This window comes from Moschus berezovskii, chromosome 15 (assembly GCF_049115385.1).
Source record: "Moschus berezovskii isolate FMDL1 chromosome 15, NW_MosBer_1.0, whole genome shotgun sequence".
Taxonomy (NCBI): Eukaryota; Metazoa; Chordata; class Mammalia; order Artiodactyla; family Moschidae; genus Moschus; species Moschus berezovskii.
Genome location: NC_142474.1, coordinates 44,559,224 through 44,573,318, shown reverse-complemented (window position 1 = coordinate 44,573,318; position 14,095 = coordinate 44,559,224). Strand labels below are relative to the sequence as shown.

The following is a 14,095-nucleotide window of genomic DNA, read 5'->3' as shown; positions in this document are numbered from 1 at the left end:
CTGTGTTTTCACTTATACTTCTGACAACCTTCAAACTGGATGGGACCTGAGAGGTAATGCCCCAATCCCTATATTTGAGATAAAGTCTCCAAGTCTGGGGAGACTGACTGATAGGCAGAGTTGCTCTTTCCAATGTTCCCAAACAGTATTGGTGTAGTTCATATATCTATTCAGATAACTGTCTAAAAATCACTGCATTAATCAGCATTCTTCATAAACACAGGCAATTTTTAAGATGCATATAACTTATTACATAATCACCAAGCTTGTCTTACAAATTAGAATCCAGATAACTCTGTGCTCGGTTGTGTCCAACTCCTTGAGACCCCATGGACCGTAGCCCGCCAGGCTCCTCTGTCCATGGGATTCTCCAGGCAAGAATGCTGGAGTGGGTTGCCATTCCCTTTGCTAAGGTCACTCTCCACTTTTTTATCTCAGTCATTTTTTTTATCTGTCATTGAGTTTAAATCTCAGTCATTTTGCATTCACTGTATAACAACCCCTTTCAGAAAACTGTAACCAGTTCAGATGTCTCCTTTGACTAAAAAAAAAGAAAACTTTACAAATTGAAGGTGGGTAATCAGGAAGAGAATTAAGGATGATAATTTAAGGGCTCTTTACTCATGCATAGCTAAGAAGATCACCAAGCTTTATAATGACATTACCCCAATAAACAAAACGTTCACACTGACTCCGCTGGGGGCCCTCGCATCTGCAGCCGGCACGTACCTGCAACATTGCCTGGGCCCCAGCCTTCACGTTCTTATTCTCCTCTTCCATCACACACCCTCTGCTCACGGCACTGGTGAAGGAGTAAGACCGTCCCCAACTGGAAGACCGCTTGTGACCGGAACCTTCAGAAGAGGTCTTTGGAAGACAATAGTCAGTCAGCAGAGTGGGAGAAGGACAGGTCATGTATTTAATTCCTTACACTCATGAGAATTCATGAGATTACAGGTTTTACATGCACGCCTCTTTTCCACTGTGTTCACCATTGTACATCCATCACCTAAAATAGCACTGAATGCTCAGTATGTGCTAAAGAAATAGATACTGCTTGTCCAGTGACTGAGTGAACGTGACTGTTGATTTGTCAAAACCTCATGACTAGTTGTTAAAATGACTTCACCAATATTGAGAAACCAATTGTGGAATTAATATAGATATTGAAAAGTGATATACCTCTGGTTATAAGTATTTTTTTAATGTTTGGTGTTAATTGCCATGGCAACATTCACTTTTAGAAATAAATCTCAGACGAGATGTCAAAAGAGCAGGCCAGAAATCTATGTACAACCTAATTTTCTTCTGTGCATCAAGCAGAGGCCCACCCTGTCGTTTTGGATTTATCCCATCTGTATCTTTATCTAACGTGGAATGAAAGGTCCACCTTGCCAGCACCCCTGTCCAAGGACACCACCTAGCCCTGCAACAAGGCTCCCAGTGGAGACTGCACATTGGGTTCGTCCTTTCAAGTGTGTCACATTGGACTGCTGCTGGTATGGACTGCCGTACAAGGAAAGTCTGCCAAAACGTTCTAAATTTAGTTTAACAAATGCATGCATGCGTGCTCAGTCACTTCAGTCGTGTCTGATTCTTTGCAACCCCATGGACTGTAACCCTCCAGGCTCCTCTGTCCATGGGATTCACCAGGCAAGAATATTGGAGTGGGTTGCTGTGCCCTCCTCCAGGGGATCTCCCCAACCCAGGGATCGAACCCACATCTCTTACGTTTCCTCCATTGGCTGGTATGTTCTTTACCACTAGCACCACTTGGGAAGCCCAGTTTAGTGAATAATATTTATTTAAGCGTATCAATAGTAAGGCAGTGACACTTTTAGTCTTCGATAATGACATGCAAAGTATACTGGCTTTTTCAAAGATTCTTCTGCGATAATGAAGAAAGAAGCTGCCGTGCACACATGGCCAAGCCTGAGGTTAGGTGGTGGCGGAGGACCCTGGAGACAGCATGGAGGCAGCCTCCCTGAGAGCATCAGAGTTGACAACAAAGAAACAGTCTGCCTGTGTCATACTGACTATGGCCCTTGACTGAGCAGGAAGATTTTGCTAAAATAAGATGCTGCCAACTCAAACAACAAGTGATGAAAGATTACCTGCTTGTTATCAGTCTCTGAAAATCCTAATTTTTCAGCATCTTCTTGGGCAGCTTCTTTTATGTCTGGTTCCTCCATGAACACAGGTTTCTCCTGCAGGATCCACTTTCTGTACACTTGAACTACTTTTCTGGTTACGGCTATGTCACAGGAAGGCAACAAAAATGCCTAAAATGATAAGAGAAACTCCCTTTAGCACAAGTTTGGGTTATCAATGAGTCCAACAGACATTTCCATGGGCTATCACCAATCTGACTTTTTTTTGAAACAGACTACACAGGGCCACATGTTTTTGTGCACACCACACTGGGGAGGAAAATAGACAATTGTATAACTGGGCCAGAAAACAAAGTGCAATGTTAAAATAACTTCTATATTCTGAACAATTATTGCATAAAACAACCAAAATCCATACCAATAAATCAGCAACAGATGATAGCCAGTTGTCATGGCTCTTCCCGAGTTCACATTCAGTGACATCATGTTGGTGACTTGAATCGGCCACAGTGGGAGCAGTGACACCACAGAAGTTGGCAAATTTAACTTTAACCAGGGCTTTTCTTTTCTTTGTGTTTTTTGATGGGGTTTTTTTTTTTTTTGGCTTTCTCTTTCTCTTTCTCCCTTTTCCTTCCTTCCTTCCCCTCTCCCTCCCTTCCTTGTTTGAGAGTCAGTTGTCCAAGTGGCTGGTTGTAGCACTGTACACACTTTTGCAAACTTTTTCTTTTTGGCTGCATTGCACAGCTTGTGGGATCTTATTTCCCCAACCAAGGATCGAACCCATGTCCCCTACAGTGGAAGAGTGGAGTCCTGACCACTGGATCGCCAGGGAATTCCCTCTGTAAACTTAACAACATTAAAGAATCCCCTTACCCATTTGCATATAAGAATCCTGATTTAATGTGATCAGAATGTGATCAGAATCCAAATGTAGACAACTAAAATTCAATATCAAGGTATACAATGTTACCTTTCTCCCAGAAAGCAAGTATTAATATAAATCCTTTCTGGAGGAAAACAAAATTATAGATCACAGTACCACCAAAATTATTCACATGGTCTAGTTAATATGATATGCAGCATATTAATTAAAAAGTCAGAAGTATGCAAAAAGAAGTCAACATTAGCAAAACCACAATAAAAATAAATAATAATTTAAACGTATAGGAGAACTAAAGCATCTATTGAAAAATAAACAAATTTAAAAATCCAGTGAAAATGCCTGACAATAGGCTGGATATAGCTAAAGAGAAAATTGGAAGAAAAATCAGATGAAAATATCCAGAATGAAGCACATTGAGACAAGAAACACACTGGTTCCACTGTAAGACATGTAAGACAGAAAATGCAAGGAAAAGGTTATCTTTTCCATGCCTGGAGGTGCAGAAGGAAAGAATTAGTAAAAAGTGGCAGAAACAATATATGAAGAAAGAATTACTAATACTGAGAATTTTGCCAAAACTGATAAAACGTATCAATTCACAGATTCAAGAATCACAAAGAAACACAAACAGGATACTTTCAAAGTATATTACACTAAGACTGCTGAGAACCAAAGACAACCTAAAAATCTTAAAAGGAGCCAGAGGGGAAAAGACACATTTCCGCCAAAAGAATAACCACATGACTTGACATAACTTCTCAAAGAAACAATGGAACAAAATATTCAATGTGCAGAAAGAAAACAGCTGCCAAGGTAGAATTTGACATCCACAAAAATGTACTTCAGAAATAAAAGCAAAACAGAGACATTTTCAGGTAAGAGTCACCCAGCCCACAGTGGTCCTCATGGGTGTCTGTTCCACATCTCGTGTCTGGACATCGGACCTGCCTCTGACACTGTTCTCTGTTACACACACACACATATTAACTCCATACTGAGAACGTGCACTTCTTGAATGAATGTCCATTTTTAAACTTTAATAGTTTAAAATAGTTTAGGCTTAGTCTCTAAATAATTTAAAATTGAACAAGGAATTATTATGAAAGAAGTCACATTTTGTCCTGTGTAAAAAAAAAAAAAAATTCATCACTGACCAAGAGAGGGCAACAGAATGCAAAGTGAAAACCCAGGCCCCTTTTCTCAAATGTCTCTATTTCAGTATTTTAACAATGCATAACCATATTTGAAATTTCACATAGAAGTTTCCAAATTAAAGAACACTTATAAAATGTAAATGTTTTTAAGTTTCATGGCACAAAGATGTCTCATTACTTTAGTCATAAGCAGTCTGCTGCTGCTGCTAAGTCACTTCAGACGTGTCCGACTCTGTATGACCCCATAGACGGCAGCCCACCAGGCTCCCCCGTCCCTGGGATTCTCCAGGCAAGAACACTGGAGTGGGTTGCCATTTACCTCAATGACTCAAGCTACTTCAAAAGTGAATTTAGATTGAATTTGGGATTTTGATTAAATTGAGAACTTAGAACACACTATTTCCAGGGGTGGAATGCCAATAATGGATGTGGATGAAACTATGTGTATGATAAATAAGTACACAATACAGGCAAAACCACATCAATTTAGCACTTATCTCTAGTGCAATATTTAAAAGCTTTGTCAATGATATCTGATATTAAGTATCTGCACCCAAGGATTTCAAACATTGCTATAGATCATGATCAGCTGTGGAACTATGATACACAACCTAAATCTCGTCTGCCACTTGATTTTTGTGAATAAGGTTTTATAGGAACACGGGCTTGTTCCTGTACGGGCTTGTTGCATGCTATCCCTGGCTGCTTTCTCACTACAAAGCAGAGCTTCTGTGATCAACAAAGACGAAGATGCTAACTATTTGATCCTTTACTCTATTAAAATGTGCTGACCTCTGCTCTCAATCATATGCCTTCTGGGACTGAACACGTCAATTCAGCTTGCCCCAAAGTTCTGTTATTTCAACATCTCGACCTCTGCTCCTTTCTTTCCTCTTAATCCCCTCCCTAGTCTCCTTTTTCCTCTTAGGCCATAAATACTATCAGAGGTACTGCAAGAGGCCTCTGCAGGCAAAGTCCAACTGTCTGCAGGAGCTTGCAGCCTGAGTGCCTTCAGCCATGCAACAATTCTTGTATGCTCACATGCTGCCAGGGGTTCAGAAGCAGTTTTCCCCCTGCCTCCCCCTGGGCTTAAAATTTGCTATGGAAACACAGGCTATTTGAGGGGATGAGTTTGTTCAAATATAGAATTGTCCCACCCCATGTAGGAATTTTCCAAAATCAAATCATGAAAACAACATTGTTGTTCAGTCGTGTCCAACTCTGGAACCCCATGGACTGCAGCACGCCAGGCCTCCTTGTCCTTCACCATCTCCCGGAGTTTGCTCAAACTCATGTCCATTGAGTCGATGATGCCATCCAACCATCTCATCCTCTGTCATCCCCTTCTCCTCCAGCCTTCAATCTTTCCCAGCATCAGGGTCTTTTCCGAGTCGGCTCTTCACATTAGGTGGCCAAAGTATTGGAGCTTCAGCATCAGTCCTTCCAATGAATAATCAGGGTTGATTTCCTTTAGGATTGACTGGTTTGATCTCCTTGCAATCCAAGGGACTCTCAAGAGTCTTCTCTAGCACCACAATTCGAAAGCATCAATTCTTCATCACTCAGCCTTCTTTATGATCCAACTCTCACATCCATTCATGACTACTAGAGAAATCATAGCTTTGACTATATGGACCTTTGTTGGCAAAGTATGTCTCTGCTTCTTAATATGTGATCTAGGTTTGTCACAGCTTTTTTCCCAAGGAGCAAGCATCTTTTAATTTTGTGACTGCAGTCACCAACTGCAGTGACTTTGGAGCCAAAAATAATAGTCTGTCACTGTTTCCATTGTTTCCCCATCTATTTGCCATGAAGTGATGGGACCGGATTCCAGGATCTTAGTTTTTTGAATGTGGAGCTTTAAGCCAGCTTTTCTACTCTTCTCTTTCACCTTCATCAAGAGGCTCTTTAGTTCCTTTTCACTTTCTGCCATTAGGGTGGTGTCATCTGCATATCTGAGGTTATTGATATTTCTCCCAGAAATCTTGAAAACAACATTAAAAATGACCGAAATTCTCAAATTCCAACCCTCCATGTGAGACCTTAAAAGTGGGATGAAAGAAATCATTATGGAGTTGTGTAACTGAGCCCAATTTGTCGATTGTATTCCTTGGAGTATTATGAGAAACAGAACAAAGACAGAAACCTCTTCAGCTTTGAGACCTGCCCCTGCACACACACCCCCACCCCACCACCCCCCACCCCCGCAAACACACAAACGCGTGCGCACATACGCACGCTCATGCTCTCACCTGGCGGAACACCTCGTTCACGAAGTTGACATAACCGCGGGTGGACAGCAGGATGCGCTGGACCATGTCGTAAACCTCACGGTGCTCCTCCTCAATGCCACACAGGCTGCAACTGCTGAGCCGGCGCTCGGACAGGGTGCTCCCATCCGCGTGGCCTCGGTCCTGCTCCGCCGCCCCGCCAGCGTCTGGCTCCGGCGCCCTCTCCGGCACTGCAGTGCCCCCCCCGACGGTCTGCAAGAAAGGGCCCCCCTCCTGAGCGATCCTCCAAGACACCGGGCCAGGGTGAAGACTCGCCTTGTTTTCCGGGAACTCCGGGAATGGTGCGCTCATTTCCCCCAGAATTAAAGATTGCCTCCAAACACAACATAAGTGAAATTTTGCTTCATTTTAGTAAATTACACTATTATTCTTTTGTGTCAAAAATATCTAACCCAAATACCACTAAAATTCTACCAACTGTGAATATTTTTTACAAGAAGTGACAAGAAACAAGACTACCAAGGACAGTTTAAAAACAAAGAGGATATTCAAATAGTAATCGCTAGAGAAAATGAGTAGACAATTATATTGATAGCAATTTTTCTCCTCATGCCTGGGTTGTTAAGCTTGCATGGTTTATCAAAGGCCCTGCCACACTGTGCAGCAAGCAACTCTATAGAGATTATTTCATCTTTTTGATGGGTCAACCCATAGAAAATAAAAATTTGCATAGAAAAGTAAAAATTTCCTCATTTTTACTGATATTCATATATTTTTGATCTGTAAAGCATGGTGGCTGGATTAAGACTAATGTCTTATGGACCTGTGACTTTTTGATCAATAACTTTCATTTCCCCCACAGACTAAAAAAAAAAATAATTACACACATCCTTACGTAGCAAATTAAAAACAGCCACAAATTCTCTGACATACCTTCTACAGAGATAGGAAGGCTGTGTCCCTTCGATCCCCACGGGCTGTAGGGCTGTGTTAGCCAGCAGTGGGGAAGGGTGGAGGGGACCCAGGAGGCTGAGGGCTCCCACGTAGCATCTAGGGGAACATTTGCTCTCGGAGCCCTGAGCAGCTAGGAAAGAAGTCCAACTGCCTTGCAAGAGGGGTTATATAGAAAGGGAGGCCCAGCGGAGCCCAACCTGCCCCATGCACCCACCAGAGTAGCAGGCTCTGAAGTCATTCCAGACCCTCCTGACCAACCAGCCACCAGCTGAAGACTGCCACCCACTGAATTCAGCTAACACCACATGAAGCCCCAAAATTGTCCAACCAAATCTCACCCAAATTCCTGACCCAAAAAGGGAAATAAATAATATGGTGAAAGGGTTGTTTGAAGCCACACGTTTTGAAGTCATTAGATAACAGGTTCTATGACAATTAGAGAACAAAATAATGCACTAAAGAATTACATTCAAAGGCACCAAATTGTTTTTGAAAACTAAGCTCCGTGATCCAAATAGAACATAATGATAAGACAGATGAATTTCCCATCAGGCCATTAACTGAAAACTACTTCTCTTGATAAAACAATGCTTTCCCCAGCCTCCTCTAGCCCAAATCAGCAAAATGCTGCTTTCCAAAAAAAATTTGCATGTTGTTCAGTTCAGTTCAGTTCAGTCGCTCAGTTGTGTCCAACTCTTTGTGACCCCATGACATTTATAATGATAGTAAGTGATGAGAGTGAAAACAAACTAGTTATTCAAGGCTATTCATTTCTTGCCTCTTTCATGAAGATCAACAGTAAGAGCATGAATAAAAATTAACTACAGAGAGAGGTCTATTTTCTGCCCACTACAATCAAGCTGGAATTCTCAGCTATTGCTTAGTATTAGTTGATTCCAGTGGTAAATGCAAAGATGATTTTTGCTTCTTTGGCATATGATGGAAGGCTTAACCAGTGAAACAGGCATATGGTCTGCTTGCCTGTGCTGCCAGGGTTCAGGAAAATGCATGATACAGGCTGCCACTCAATCTTTCCCCTCCCCACCCTGGTTTCCTCTCAACCCACAGTTCATACTGAGAGTTGCTCACCCTCAGGGTCAGACTGGACGAGGACACCCACAAGGCAGGTATGAAATGAGAATGCAGCTGCTATTCTGCTGGTGAAAACTGATGCCACTCAGTTCCCCATCACAGTCGACCCACCTGGCTGAGGGCAGCCCGCTCCCGTCTTGGTAGAAACAGGAACACAGAGCGCCAGCGTGTGGCCGTCAAAGACAGGTGGGTCTGCAAGATACACGGACTCCCACAGGGGTGTCGATTTGTGTGATTCATTTTTTCAACTGTTCGCCCCATGAGATACAACTTTCGGGAAACCCACAGGCCATGAATCATTATGGAAGGGCCGGGTCAGAATTCAAGTGGCACTTTAACAGTGTAACTAAAGGTAGAGTTAGCATACAAATAAGTATGATCAACTTTCTTAGCATCTCAAACTTTTTTTTTGTTTTCATTCCCTCATAAACTTCTTTGGGTTTTATTTTAATTAAGTAAGTAATTTTATTTTGCACTGTGTCAGATCTTTGTTGCTATGCACTGGCTTTCTCTAGTTGTGGTGACCAGGGGCTACTCTTTGTTGGGCGGGCTTCTCATTGCGGGGGCTTCTCTTGTTGCAGAGCACGGGCTCTAGGACCTGTGAGCTTCAACAGCTGAGGGCTCAGCTGTGGCTTCTGGACTCTAGAGCCTGGGCTCAGTAGTAGTGGTACACAGGCTTAGTTGCTCCGAACCATGAGGGATCTTCCCAGACCAGGGAGCAAACCCATGTCCCTTGCATTGGCAGGCGGATTCCTATCCACTCTACCACCAAGGAAATCCTCCTTTTAATGTTTTAATGTTTAATTAATGTGCTGCTGAAATTTTAAAATCACTACTCTGCTTTCTCTAATGCAGGGTGAAGCACTTCTATCTCACACTAACATGATACACCAAGGAATAAATCATAGTTCATTGGAAACACTTCTGGCTGAGATGACACAGCAAGACGTTCAGATTTGAAAGGGGGGATCAGTGGTCACGGCTGCCAGCGTGGCATGGGACTTGTGGACAACCATATTCTCTCTCTCCCATGAATGATGCCACCAAACAAGAACACTGGTCAAACCAGATTCTCTGAGGGGTAAGTGAGTTAGCCCCTTCCCTCTCCAGTGAAAAATACTGTCAAGGGTATTAGTTTCTGATCAAAAGGAAGTAAATTCACTTTGGGGAAAAAACACACACACAAAAGCATCTCATACATGACTTTTAACGTAGTAGTAGTGGAAAGTGTGAACCCTATTTGAAAGCAGAATTTAAAATACTATTTTAAAGGGATTTGATAAGAGCAGTATATTCTTTGAAAAGAGATTCTGGATCAGCTGGCTGAGACAGTGATGTTCACTTTACAAAGGTAAGATTACATGAAATTTGAAATTCCAAGCAAATATTTTCAGGAGATAAACACAATTATAGATGTTTTTATTCCTTCAACTCCATTTCTAGAATTTAATATTCAGTTATTTAAACTGCTTTCTCTCCTGTATAATGTAAATGAGGAGCGGAACACATGGTAGACACACATGAGATGAGACGGAAGCACAGCGGGAAGGCAGAGACGAGAACACAGGAGACAGGCAGGCTGAACATGACCACTCTCCCCAAGATGTCCACACCCGAGTTCCTGGAACCCAGGACTGTGCTGCCTTCCATGGCAGAAGGGACTGAGCAGATTGATTAAATTCGGGATGCTGAGATGGGGAGGGCACCTGGGTAGACCCAAGGTAACTACAGGATCCATAAGGAGGCAGGAGGAGCAGACACAGAGAAGATGATGCACAAATGGAAACAGAAGGAGAAGTGATCTGATGAGTAGCCACAGGCCAGGGGACACAGGTAGCCCATAGAGGCCGGACAGGGAAGACACTGACCCTCCCCTAGAGCATCCTACACCCTGACCAATTTGGGCCCTCTGACTTCCTGAGGTGTAAGACAATGCATTTGTGGAAATTAGCTACAGCAGCAGCAGGAAACTGACCTAACAACTGACTGTGAAGTGTATGAGCAGCCTGGACCATGGCAGTGGCCACGTCTGGGCATGGCCATGTGCAGGGAACAGGAGATATGGACCTGCATGGTGCCTGCTCTGTATCCCTTCCCCCCTCACGGAACCCCTAGATCTCTGCCCCCACGCCCACCCCACCCTGGTCTGTAGCCGCACCTGCCTCAGGGGAAGCTGACACGCCCCTAACACCAGGGGAGCCTTCTGCTTCCTGGAAGCTGGTCACCACATCCCCACCCAGAGCTGTTCACAGCTCCAGACCCGAGTCAATCAGCGCCTTGCTCTTTCCTAAGAGCAGGTAGGTAACCTAAATTGTTCCACTCACACAAAAGGGAAGGGCTCTGTGTTTCTGGATTCTCTATACATGAACTAGGAAGGAGGGCCCCAGCTGCTGCTGCTAACATCAGAGAGGAACCAGAGGGAAAAGGCAGAGGAGAGAAACAGGGCACATGTGGCCACAGCTATGGCTGCAGCAGCGTCGCCTCCAGCTGCTCTTGTAGGAGAGTGAAACACTTCTCTTATGGATAAGACGATTTGAGCTCTGGCGCCTTTTTTTCTATTAGGGTGATAAAACCCTCCTAACGGGTTCCAGAGGTCAGAACCTTGTGACACTTTAGCTACAGAGTAAAAGGAAATGACTCAAAAGTGTGAAGAGCCAACAGGGAAAAAATTAGAACCTGGAAGTGGTGGCTACTATGCTAGTCGTGCGACTTCTCATAATCCGAGTGTATTTTTTTAAGAAGGAGCAACTTATTTTCAATAAGCACAGGTGATAGTTTTCTGAAACTTCGAAACTGGGCGGGGGAGAAAGGTTACATCCTTTCTCTGATAGTGTTTTGAATTGCCTGAACAACCACATTAGACGTCATGAACAAAAAGTTTATCAGAGTGTCACTGAATTTCTTACGTTTCCTACAAATTTTTGTCTACTTGTGATTTTCCGATTTTGTATACCTGATAGGTGAAGAAAGGGCTCTCATAGCTGCCCGGAACTAACTGTGTTTCCCTGACTGCTGGGGAGGTCCAGGGCCATGTTTATTTCCTCTTCTATGACCTGACTTTCACCTCCTTCTTCCATTTTTCAATCAGCTTGTTTGTCTTCATGTCTATTCATAGGTGCTCTTCATACAGCGGAGATATGAATGCTTTAACAACCGTATAATATGACAAACACTCTCCACAGTCTATTGCTGGGCCTAGCTTTATGTTATCTTTTGACAAATAAATCTTTTTCCTGTTTTTCAAAATAAAGTCGAACCTCATTTAGTCTTTGGTTTGCAGGTTTCATCTCTACCAAAGGTGGTCTACCACTTCCCAAGTTTATACATTTCCCCTAGATTTTTTCCTAAGTTCTTGATCACTTTGTTTTTATACTTAGACTTTAAATCAACTTAGGCCTTAAACCAATGTGACTCTGTGCTGATGTACATGATATGAAGTGAGATTTTGAGAAAGGGACAAACAGGTTGCTCTGGCTTCTAGGGCTGTCGATTAGATTAGCTGCTGCTGCTGCTAAGTCGCTTCAGTTGTGTCCGACTCTGTGCGACCCCATAGATGGCAGCCCACCAGGCTCCCCCATCCCTGGGATTCTCCAGGCAAGAACACTGGAGTGGGTTGCCATTTCCTTCTCCTATTCGGTGCTAATCTCAGTGTCATTCCTTTGACATAGCTGCGGTTTCTGTTTGGAAGTCTGTATCATTTTCCCTTTAACTCCTGAAGGTCAAATGTCTGTTTAGTTTGGTGTCTGTTTTGCTAATTCTTCCTGGGGCTCACAGGCCCTTTCAGTTTAAGACATGACTTTTTTTTAGCTCAGGTAAGCTTTCCTTTCTGCCATAAGGGTTGTGTCATCTGCATATCTGAGGTTATTGATATTTCTCCCAGCAATCTTGATTCCATCACTGACTCGATGGACATGAGTTTGAGTGAACTCCGGGAGTTGGTGATGGACAGGGAGGCCTGGCGTGCTGTGATTCATGAGGTCCCAAAGAGTCGGACACGACTGAGTGACTGAACTGAACTGAACTGAAGCTTTCCTTGCTCTTGGTTTAATTGTTATGTCCTGTTGTTTTTTCCTTCTGCCCTCACAATGTCTGCAAAGTAGGTCTGCACCTATGGTCTTATCTATTAATATTAGTTTCTGAGTTCCATCTCTGATTTTTTTTTTAATCAGTGTTGTGTGACAGTTCTTCAGAAAACCAATTTTGTCCTCAGCAGTGACTATTACCATTTTGAGTTTATCTACTACATTTGTGGAGAAGGAAATGGCAACCCACTCCAGTGTTCTTGCCTGGAGAATCCCAGGGACGATGGAATTCAGAAATTAAAGTTTAAATTTTTTTAACTTTTAGTGAGTCTTTTGTTCTTATTATGGGCCCTGTGCTCTGGACCCACTGGGTGCTCTACCACAGGGGGACTGAGGACCCCTCAGCAAGGGCAGGGGCGGTGCATCCTCCAGCCTCGGACAGACGTCACACGTCCAGGAACTGCAGGGCATCAGCCAGCCTGCACTAAGTGGACCATACTTCCTGGCTCTGTCCTTGGAGCCAATAAATCAGAGCAAACAAAACCGTGACTCCTCCAAGCAACGGCCACTCTGACTTTACCAGGTGTCCTGCTCTGCCCACACAAAAGCCTGAAGACACGTCACCTGCTGGGAAAGCCCCATGCATCCGACCAAGACCAGGGAGAGAGCGAGGCCCCACAGGCCCCATGTGAGAAGAGGGCTTCACCCAGGCCTCCGAAAACGCTGCCTTCTGTTCCAGGGACCCCATCATGGCTCAACGATGACCTGAAATCCACAGGTACTGACCCACCCCTTCCCCGAGAGCCCAGAGGGCACCTGGCAGGCTCAGGTGACCTCTCTGTGATCACCTCATGATTGCTGGGGACCTTCCCTGACTGGAATGAGCAAGGCCAGGGAGGCCATCTATCTCACGCTCACAGGTCACTGGGGGCTGAGTGAAGGAGAGGAGGTGACAGGGAGCCAGGAGCACACACGTCAGCCCCCTGCTCAGAATGCCCCAAGGTTGCCTTGTCATGGCAAGGCCAAGAGAGCCTGGCAAGTGCTAACTTACGCTTCCTCTGAAACCTCAGCATCACAGAGGGTAGAGCCAGTGAAACCGAGTCCCCATAGCCAACAACCTGTGAGAGCCAACAGCCTTGACAGTAAATTACTTTGGTGTTAGTAGGGCTTCAGTTCAGTTCAGTCGCTCAGTCATGTCCAACTCTTTGCGACCCCATGAATCACAGCAAGACACCAGAATTAAAAGGTAAAAAAGTGATGAATGACATACCTGAATGATTTTAGGCAATACATCAACTCCATTCTTAGTGTTCTGCGTTGCAGTTAGATACTTTTTTTCCAAAAAGAAAGTCACCATCCACTTAATGAAGACGACACGAGCTGCCATGTATGGGATCTTTGTGCTGTAAATGCTCTCATTGTCTCGAGTGGTAGTGACATACACAGGCTTTGGTCTCAGGTGGGGGATGTCTGCAGGACAAGAGAACACATGATCAGGTTAGCAAATCTTTTTTTTTTTTAATGTGGACCATTTCTAAAGTCTTTATGGAATCTGTGACAATAATGCTTCTGCTTTATGTTTTGGTTTTTTGGCCATGGGGCATGTGGGATCTTAGTTCCCCAACCAGGGATTGAAACTGCACCCTCT

General features: G+C 43.8%; 1 protein-coding gene across 10 annotated transcripts in view; it reads right to left on the bottom strand.

Annotated features, from left to right (window-relative positions):
- Positions 1 to 14,095, bottom strand: part of RALGAPA2 (Ral GTPase activating protein catalytic subunit alpha 2) — a 270,104-nt gene that overhangs the window by 196,614 nt on the left and 59,395 nt on the right. For all 10 annotated transcript variants that reach the window (XR_008686475.2, XR_008686472.2, XR_016039170.1 and 7 more), the window contains exons 9-12: positions 13,718 to 13,917; positions 6,401 to 6,631; positions 2,115 to 2,282; positions 730 to 867 (exon numbers count right to left, since the gene is read on the bottom strand). Coding sequence is in view for 7 of the 10 variants with exons in the window: in XM_055430686.2 (XP_055286661.2) it covers positions 730 to 867; positions 2,115 to 2,282; positions 6,401 to 6,631; positions 13,718 to 13,917 (737 nt within the window). In the remaining 3 variants the exon portion in view is untranslated. The remainder of the gene's footprint in view (positions 1 to 729; positions 868 to 2,114; positions 2,283 to 6,400; positions 6,632 to 13,717; positions 13,918 to 14,095) is intronic.